Below are 9,782 nucleotides of genomic sequence, written 5' to 3'. Positions count from 1 at the left end.
CTTGAGGAGGCCCTGTCAATAGGGGGCAGCAAGTGTGTTTTGTTTAACGCTCACCTCCTGGGTGAAAACTGCTTCTATGGCCAAGTGTGGGACCATAGTCAACAGGAGACCCGATTAGAATTTTGGCTCCCGGAAACACTTTCCAAGAGAAGACTTCCCCATGCTGTCCCTACTTCTCCGCAATTAGAGGGCAGCCTTTTGTCTCCCCCACCCCGGACAACCATTCATTTTTCTTCAGTCTTCAGGAGAAACCATAGATCAACTTGTAAAATCGTCCTTGGAGTAGCTGAGTTGAACAACTTAGGTCTACACATAAAACAGAACCTAGCTTTTGATCCCTTCAGTTCTCAAGGGACGAAGAAATCTAGACTTACGGGTGTCTATGGAACCAAGGTAGACACAGCCAGGGAGCCAAGAGAGCTGGAGGCTGTGTGTAGAGTCAACACTCATTCCTGTCATACTCTATTCTGGCAAGTCTCCTCTTTTTGAGGGCAAGGAGGTTGGAGTCATCACTTTCCTTTTTGATAGCCATAATGGCAGATTCATTTCACACGGTCTAGGATAGGGTAACAAGATTTTTAAAATAGACATATAAAAGGCCATGGACCTTTTGGTCCTGTTTGACCTTGAGTAAGTTACTTGAACTCTCTGAGTCTGTCTCCTTATCCAGACAATGGGAATAACACCTGTTGTGGACCGAATTGTGTCTTCCCAAAATTCATTATGTTGAAGCCCTAACTTCTAATATGACTGTATTGGTAGATAGGGCCTTTAATGAGAGAATTATGGTTAAATGAGGCCATAAGTGTGGTCCTAATACAATATGACTGGTGTCCTTTTAAGAAGAGGAAGAAACACCAGAGTGTGCTCTCTCTCTCTGTGCATGCATAGAGGAAAGTCCATGTGAGGATACGGTGAGCAGGTGGCAACCTGGCAGCCAGGAAGACAAAACAGAAAACAACTCTGCCAGGACCTTGATCTTGGGCTTCTGGCCTCCAGAACTGTGAGAAAATAAATGTCTATTGTTTAAGCCACCCAGTCTGTGATATCTTGCTATGGCAGCTCAAGCAGACTAATATAATATCTAAGGTATGTAAAGCATCTGCCACAGAATGGTACAAATATTACTTTACTTCCTCAATATCGTCCGTGCTTCAGACACAGATATTCAATTTCCTGTTATACGTTTCCACCCAGATACTACCACCAGCATCTCAAGATCAGCATTACCTAAAACAAATTAATCATCTTCACCAAACCTCCTAGTCACCTAGGCTAGAAACCTCCATCATTGTGTTTCCTCTCTTGCTTGCACCTCAGATCTGATGTGCCCCAGCTCTGTACATTCTAGTACAATACTCTTACTTCTGCCCCTCCTCTGCACTCCCTACTCCAGAACCCTACTTTAAACATTTCTTTCTACTTGGACTATTCAAAGAGTCCTCTTGACTCTCAGTGACACCAAGTGGTCTCCTTGACCCAAGTCAATACCTTTCCAAATCATCTAGAAAACACTCTCTCCAAATAACCAACTTAAAATCTCTTCCAAAATTTCATTGACTTTCTGATTTTGGAGGATCTGAAATTGCTTGGTCACAAAATTGATATTAAAAAAAAGTGTGTTTTCAAGTCTGCAAAGTCCTTGAAATGTTCTAGATCTGGTTTTAAGGGGAAAAACATAGAGGTTTGGGTCATTTAAAAGTTGGAAATGACATTAGTTTTCTAAACTATATAAACTCTATGTATTATAATTCAAAGCTCATAAAAGAAGAATCAGGGTCACTAAAAAATAATCATCCAATTTAGGGAAGGGTGAGGTAAGTGGCCTTCTAAGTTCTTTCAAACCATGAGAATGTCTGAGTCCTTAAAGTTTGATGCCATTTTATACATTTGTTCTTTCATTAATTACTTAATTTATTCATTCAACAAACATAAGTGTATATACCATGTGCAAGGCTAAAGAATGAATTATGCAATGAGCAAGGACCTCCAAGAGAAAAGAAAACTGGAAAGAGGGATAGGGATGGCAGATGGGGGAAGAAAAGTTCTAGGTGGGACTTTCCAGCTAAGTAGGCATGGTAGCTGACAGCCAGGCTGGGAACTTTCCAGAACTGACTTCTTACCTCTTTCTCTAACCTTCATTCTGAACTTCCCTCTTGGCCTTTCTTTATTAAAACTTTCAATTGAACAACTGCCATAAGCCAAGAGCTCACAGACTAGTAGGTGAGAGAGAATGGGAGAGAGACTGAAATATGGATCATTACAATTCAGTTTAAAAGAAGAGCATCTAATCAAGGTTCAAGGCCGACTTCCTGGAGGACTCTCAGAATACATAGTGATCAAAGCAGAATAAGGAAAGAAAGGTACAAAGCAGTTTGGAGTTGCTGTCATTCAGTGTGGGGCAGGGAATGGAAGGAGATAAGACCTGTGGCCCAAGGCAGGAGGTAAAGCCCTGTAGGTCCAATTAGCCAATTGGTTCTCTTCTGGGGGAGTGTTTCTTCTAGCTGGTTGTTATTTCTCATTGGATCACCTTCTAACCTACACTCTAACAACCTTCTTGCAGCCCATCTTATCAAACTGTTCTATTCTGAAGGTTGATATTTAAGGCTCTCCTGGAGGCCCACTCCAGCCTTATCTCCCACAACTCTCTTAGATGAAACTGGACTGTCTATAAAGCAGCTATCTGTTCTCTGAGAAGATTCTGCTGTGATTTGCAACTTCCATCCACCATGTACCTCTGCCTCTCCCCTCCCCTCTTCCTCTGCCCCCCAACCAGGCCCTCTCCACCTCCCCCCACCCGACACACACACACAAACACACACACAGGGTCACATACAGAGACTTTACATCCTTAAAAATCTAGTCCAGGTTTGGCAAATTGGTAAGAAGCGTGACTTTTAAAATCTAGATTTCTGGTTTCTCTTAGAAAATCAAAAGAGCCAGCATATCTGGGCCTGAGTGCCAGCAGGGTAACAACTGGCTGATACCGAGTCTGGGTTATCTCTTAGGATGGGCAGGTGCACTCCCGTTCACAGCACTCTTCTCTTCTCACTCCACTCGCTTACACTGGCTGCCTGTCCTCTGTACTTTTGGGTTTTTATTCCCTAACCTGATGGAAATGCCATCACTTTCAAGACCCCTTCCTTCTTCGCCATACCAGATGTAAATTCTCCCACTTTGAATGGCAATCATACTGTGTATTCATCACCTGTTTTAATATTACTTTTTAAAAATGTAATTTACTTTTTCTACCAGTCTTTTATACATGGCCAGTGCTCAACAAATATTTATTCCCTCAAAAAAATGAAAGCACTTTGTTTCCCTAACACAGGGAATAAATACTGCGTTTGTGGCTATGTACTTCTATTTTGAAGAGGTACTCCCACTACCTGTCAAAAAATTCATACAGATTCTCAGATTACCCTTAGAAATTTATTAGATGATTCTTGCACTTTATAGGTACCTTTCTCTCCAAGTCTTGACTCAGCCAAAATAGAACAGAACTCACTTTTAAATTTATGGGATAATACTTTGCCACTGACAATTTCAGATTTGATTCAACACCTTTTCTGCCTCTGGAAACCTAGTAAGTCAATCAGCAAACAATGTCCCAGGCTCTATGCCAAGCTCTCCACCTGCATTGCTTCATTTAATTCTACTTCCACAACTCAATCATTGGTATCTTGATCAATGTAGTCAAGAACAAAAATTCAAATAGCTCAGTTGCTAGTTAACCAAGATGTAAACCTAAGTAGGTTGACCTCAAGGCCCAAAGTCTTCATCATTAAATCCTGCCTATCCTTATCCAAGATTAGTATTATGTATTATGTATGTATCTGACTTAGACATCACTTCATGTAAGCACATCACGATCCGCCAGTAATAGGTTATAGCAGTGGTTCTCAAAGAGTGTCCTGAACCAGCCTATCACCATCACCTGGGAGCTTGTTAGAAATGTAAACTATTTGGCTACAGCCCAGACCTACTGAATAAGCAATTCTGGGAGTGGGCCCACAAATCTGCTTTACCAAGCTCTCCAGGTGATGGTGATGCACAATGAAATCGAGAACCTCTAGGGTCAGAGCTCCCTCCTTTGTGCTCCCATAGTCTCCTACTCTTGCTTTATTAGTCTACATAGTTTTTCTTTTCTTTTTTTTCCCCCCAAAGCCCCACTAGATAGTTGTATGTCATAGCTGCACATCCTTCTAGTTGCTGTATGTGGGACGCGGCCTCAGCATGGCCGGAAAACTGGTGCGTCGGTGCGCGCCCGGGATCCGAACCCGGGCTGCCAGTAGCGGAGTGCGCGCACTTAACCGCTAAGCCACGGGGCCGGCCCAGTCTACATAGTTTTTCAATTCCTCTACTTGACTACTCAAGTTCCTTAAGCTAAGGCTGTCTTGATCAGTTTTATTTCTACCACATTTATTAAATGATTGAATAAGTGAATAAAAGAATGTGGAAGCCAAGCATTTTCAACACTCAATGGTGTAGGGTGGAAGAAATTTCACCAATATTTAAAAAAGAAACAAAACAAAAAACCTTGGAGATTTTTGTCTAAATAAAACATCGAGTGTATAAAAAAAGGAGCCTGCCAGAAGAATAAAAGTATTCAGAGTTTAGTAAACCTAAGTCATGGTGGAAATTCAGCAGAATATTGAGGGGCAGCGTATTTTCATACAAGTCTGTATTCAAAGAAGCAGTGCCTACGAGACTGAACTTCTAGCAGTGGAATATTTACTTGAATTCACTAATTTAAAGCAGCTGTGATATTTATTTCTCCTAAGACGCTCACAAAAGGAGCATAAGGCCACAGTGCCACATGCTAGTTACCAAAGGTCACCATAAATGTTAGTGACCTATTTGCTCTGTTTTAGGGCTCAAAGAAAAAATACAAAACACAAACTAGAAATACATCAAAATCTGAAGAGTACTTGCTTTACTTTTATAGAGAATATGGAAGTCTATTCAGGATATAAATGTAAACTATGAAATCTAACAACATACATAGGTTTTTCTGTTGCGGGACCCTGTGGTTGCTGTCAAAATTGGCAAACTCATTAAATTTAAGAAAATGATATTGGTCCCAGTCAGAAGTTACTCCAGACACAAAACTTTATAACATGGATAGTAGATCCTTAAAATGGCCGCATAGCCATGACCCTGCTACAGTGACTTGACTGTAACAGAACATTTGCTAAGCTGTCCAAGATGAAGTCTTTTGTGAAAGATAACTGCAGTCACCTCATACTCACAGTACACTTTGTGCACCTCCTATTGCATGAAACTGTTGGCAACAAGGCCATCTGTTATGACCTTGCATTCAAAGGCAAGGCCAGGAGGGAGGCAAAGTTCAAGTCTGAGGTAATCAAAAATAGGCAAAACAAGTGATTCTTCCAAAAGCTGTGATTTTAGATGTTGCCTAAATTATTAAAACAATTTCCCAGGAGAAAAATAAACAGAAACTGGTAGTAAGCAAAATATTCCATTTTTAAAAAATTTTTATAGTAACTGTCATTAATACAGCAGGAAGTGGTATGATCATAAAAGATACAAAAAAATCAAAAGAATGCTAGCATTCAATAGCAATTAAAACCTGAGCTGAAGGTTGATCAGAACATCCAACACTGGGCACTGTTCTGATGGAAGTTAAGAAACATGTTTACTAGATGTCGTAAATAATTCATAAAACTCAGAAAAAGTTAACTTAGATTTCAAAATCTACACATTGAGCTATAACACACTGACATTTAAAGTTCATGAGTTTTGCTGTTGACAAACACTTGTTTAAGATAACCAGGGTTATCCTGAGGCTCTCAAAGGGGAAGTGAGGGAGGCTGTAAATTGTTAACTTCTAATTAGCAAGTGGAGACTGTTTCGGTAAAATATGGTTTAATTATTTATTCATGTAGATCTCAAAGGCTACCTCAGATTTGTCAGAGCACAAGAGAATGCCAAAATAAGTCAAAAGCATGGGGATGGACCAACATAAACCCATTCCAACTTCTGGAAAACAAGTGACACAGTGTAACACCATCACAAATAACACCATTGGCAGGAATAGGAGACTTCTGCCTAATTGAGTTCTTACTTTGGCTTCTAGAGTACCTCTTTCTAAGAATTTGGTGAAAAACAGGGAAATTCTACTCCTTTCATTAATAACTGTCCATAAGCAGAAGGGAATAAACAAAAGAAAGCTAACACAGAGTGATGGGCCTTGATTAAAAATCTGTGAACACGGATACATTTCAATGTATTAAAATTGAGTCACACTTACAAACCAATGGTTAATATACTACAAAAACTTTACAAACATAAAATTTCATCTGTTGCAGAACTCCAAAACTAATGGAATTAATTCCTTTTAATTACTGCCTCCATAGAAAGTCCTAAAACTGAGTAGTCATTGGAATTCCTGCACTTTTACACGCATCATCAAAATATGATTGTTTTTGTCAGAATGATGCAGGAAGCAATTTCAAATGAGGTCAAGGATCTTATGTTCTCTCAAAACGTATTTTCAGTTCCCTGTACTCCATGTTACATAAAAAAGAAATGAGGATACTGGCCTCATGTAATTTATTTCAGACCAATGTCATTAGCCTTCCAATATCTCCATGCTAAAACGGCTGAAGCAGTGTCCCTTACTTAGCGGAGACGAGCCACTGACTTCCTTCGTGTACCAGCTTTCCAAGATGACACTAAGTGAGTTTTTGCCCTAATATTTTTGCCCCGGGTTTTTCGAGACTTCTCCTCTTTGTGCACCTTCATGTGCTGCCTAAGATGAGAGCTCTGGCTGAAGCATTTGCCACACTCACTGCACTGGTAGGGCTTCTCCCCTGTGTGGGTTCTCTGATGCTGAATAAGGTGGGAACTCTGGCTGAAACATCGGCCACATTCGTCACACTGATAGGGTTTTTCTCCAGTATGAATTCTCTGGTGCTGAATGAGATTTGAGCTCTGTTTAAACCTTTCTCCACACTCATCACATATGTAGGGCTTCTCCCCAGTATGGATCCGTCGATGCTGAATGAGATTAGAACTCTGAAAGAAACTTTTCCCACAATCAGCACATTTATGAGACTTCTTTCCAGTATGGATCTTCTGGTGTTGAAAAAGAGTTGAGCTCTGACTGAAACTCTTTTCACATTCATTACATTTATAGGGCTTCTCATCCAAGCTTCTTCTCAGTCTACTCAAGCTTGAGATAAATTGAACAGTCATTCCCCATTTCTGCCGCTGCCGGATGGTTTTGCGCTGGTTCTCAGAGGCTTTTCCTTTGCTTGAGCTCCGAGAAATACCTCCCTTAGGTTTTCCTAATCGCATGGTGAAGAGCCAAATGTATTAAGTGAGTCTACTCTTTTCTTCTGAACTAACGTTTTACTTGCTAGAGCTATACAGCTCAGAATTTTCTGTGTGTAAAAGAAAAAATAAAAAACAAATTACAGATGATTTGTTAATCATTCAACTTTAATACCTCTTCAACACATCAAAATTGCATCCATATTTAAATTAAAAATGTATTCAATACATATGAAAGCAAAGACAATTCTGGGGAAAAATATTTGCAAAATAATTTTAATAATTTCAGAGTTTATTAGTTTTTATTAGGAATTATCAAGTGAGTATGTAATTCTGAAGGATTAAAAAGTGGAGACAATATAATATCTTAATGGAAATAGAAAAAATAACTCCAAAGGACAATCAAAATTTGGGTAATAGACTACCATTATGTTTTAATATTTACTCCCACGTTAAACTTCTACTTACTGGTAACTATCTAACTGAGGTGTCCAACTTAGAAAGAAATGACAAATACTACTACTTTACTAAATATTTCTGTTTATCCTTATTTGTTAGCCATTCTACTTTCACAACTATAGATAACTTAGCTCTAATTTTATAGCATACATGGTTTTGAAAGTAGGACTACCGGGCCAGCCCCGCGGCTTAGCAGTTAAGTGCGCGCGCTCTGCTGCTGGCGGCCCAGGTTCGGATCCCGGGCACGAACCAAGGCACTGCTTCTCCGGCCATGCTGAGGCCGCGTCCCACATACACCAACTAGAAGGATGTGCAGCTATGACATACAGCTATCTACTGGGGCTTTGGGGGAAAAATAAACAAATAAAAATTATAAAAAGTTATAAAAAAAAGAAAGAAAGTAGGACTACTGTATAAAGAGTGGTAAGTTTCTGTGAGTCAATTCAATAAATGCTGGACGAGAAAAACATCCGTGAAGAGGAGATGCTTTATTATTATATTTTCTAGATTCTAATGACCCAAGCAAAAAGACAATTCTTTGAAAACTTGAAACAAGAGGATTGTTTTTGGAGAGAGAGAGAAAAATTTCAAAAGAACTTTTGCCAGATAGTGGAATGAAACTGAGTAGAAAAAAAGGCGGTAGGCAGAACACAAGAAAAGAAGTCAGAGAAAGTAAGTTTACGTGTAAAAATAGGATAGAATTTTAAAAATACCCAAACGATGCAAAAACTCAAAATTCCAAATAAATTAATTTCATTTACTGACTTACAAGGTTATTTAAAATAATGGCCATAAACAAACAAGCCACAAACTCCAAATAGGCAACAATGTGGGAGAAGCTGGGCTGCAAAAACACTGATTACTGCAACTATTTTCCATATCTTGTGTCAGGAAGTAGACTTTAAAATGGGAATAATTACCCTGGAACTCTGAACACCGGCTTACAAAGCAAACAACTGAAAACACAAATTACATCATTGTTCTTGCCTTTGCTTCATCCTGTATAATTGAGACTCCAGGCCTGATAGTGCTGAGAACTTTATCTGGAATTTAACAATTTTATCTGCTGTAATTATGGTAAGTATCACAAAGAGCAAACTGCATGCAACACAAGATTACAGAGAGCACTACTCATTCCTCAACTTTAGTAAATATTTGTAGAACACCTATTACAAGGAGACATTTGTGAGGTACATGGTGTTAGTGTTCAAAAAATAGCTATAATGGTAATTACACATTGGAAAACAACATGTATTTTTTATACAATATACGTCAGATCTGCTGGGAAACTCAGAGACTATCTAAGCCACTTAGGACACTACAGATGAGGAAATCATACTAACAGGTAGCCTGTGTATTATCTTTTTAAATTCTCATAGCAACTTTATGCGATTATCTGCATTTTACAGCTAAGGAGAGGCAGGCATACAGCTGGAAAGACTTGGGCCAGGTTCCCAACCCCTAGCGTCTCTTAGCGGCGCGGGGACGGACAGCCCCACCTTCCAGCGCCAAGTCCAGTGCTCCCACCGTGCCCGGCATAACTGGACGGCGGGGGCAGGGGAGAAGGTCAGCTTGAGTGACAGGAGCTACTAGTCCCGCGAACCCGCGTAACCGGACCGTGCCTCCGTTTCCTCCTACATACAACTGGGCTGGACAGTTGTCCAACTGGACAGAGCTGCTGCATCATCAGGGTGTTAGAAATGTAAATGAGGGGAAATCTGTAAATCACTGCGGTGCCCAAATGACCATTCACTCTATTTAGCCCTGAAGCTTGGCGGAAGGCGGACGGACTGCCGCTCACGGGCCGGGGCTCCCGCGCGGGCCTCCGCCCTCCGTGGCCTCCGCCGGCCGCTCCTCACGGGCCGGACCCGCCCCGCTCCCTCGGTCACCGCCCCCCGCCCGGCGCCGAGCCCCCAGCCAGCGCCGCGGGCAGCGGAGGCCCGAGGCTGCGCCCGTGCGGGCCCACTCACCGCGCCGGGCGGCCGCCGCCCTCGCTCTCCCGCTCGCTGCCCGGCGCCGCCGGA

At 41.1% G+C, this 9,782-nt stretch overlaps 1 protein-coding gene across 2 annotated transcripts; it reads right to left on the bottom strand.

Moving 5' to 3' along the window:
* Nucleotides 1-5,883: 5,883 nt before the first annotated feature.
* On the bottom strand, nt 5,884-9,782 carry ZNF22 (zinc finger protein 22). Of its 2 annotated transcripts, none has more exons than XM_087431889.1 (2): nt 9,729-9,782; nt 5,884-7,409 (listed from the first exon to the last, which is right to left on the bottom strand). In XM_087431889.1, the coding sequence occupies exon 2, from the start codon at nt 7,321-7,323 to the stop codon at nt 6,646-6,648; it is 678 nt and encodes a 225-aa protein (XP_087288015.1). In that variant the 5' UTR covers nt 7,324-7,409; nt 9,729-9,782; the 3' UTR covers nt 5,884-6,645. The 2 variants fall into 2 exon arrangements, with proteins under 2 accessions (XP_087288015.1, XP_087288016.1); XM_087431890.1 differs by lacking the exon at nt 9,729-9,782 and adding an exon at nt 8,679-9,534.

This window comes from Ceratotherium simum, chromosome 6 (genome assembly GCF_057802395.1).
Source record: "Ceratotherium simum simum isolate JZ-2026a chromosome 6, ASM5780239v1, whole genome shotgun sequence".
Lineage (NCBI taxonomy): Eukaryota > Metazoa > Chordata > Mammalia > Perissodactyla > Rhinocerotidae > Ceratotherium > Ceratotherium simum.
This window is presented reverse-complemented; position numbering and strand designations above follow the sequence as displayed.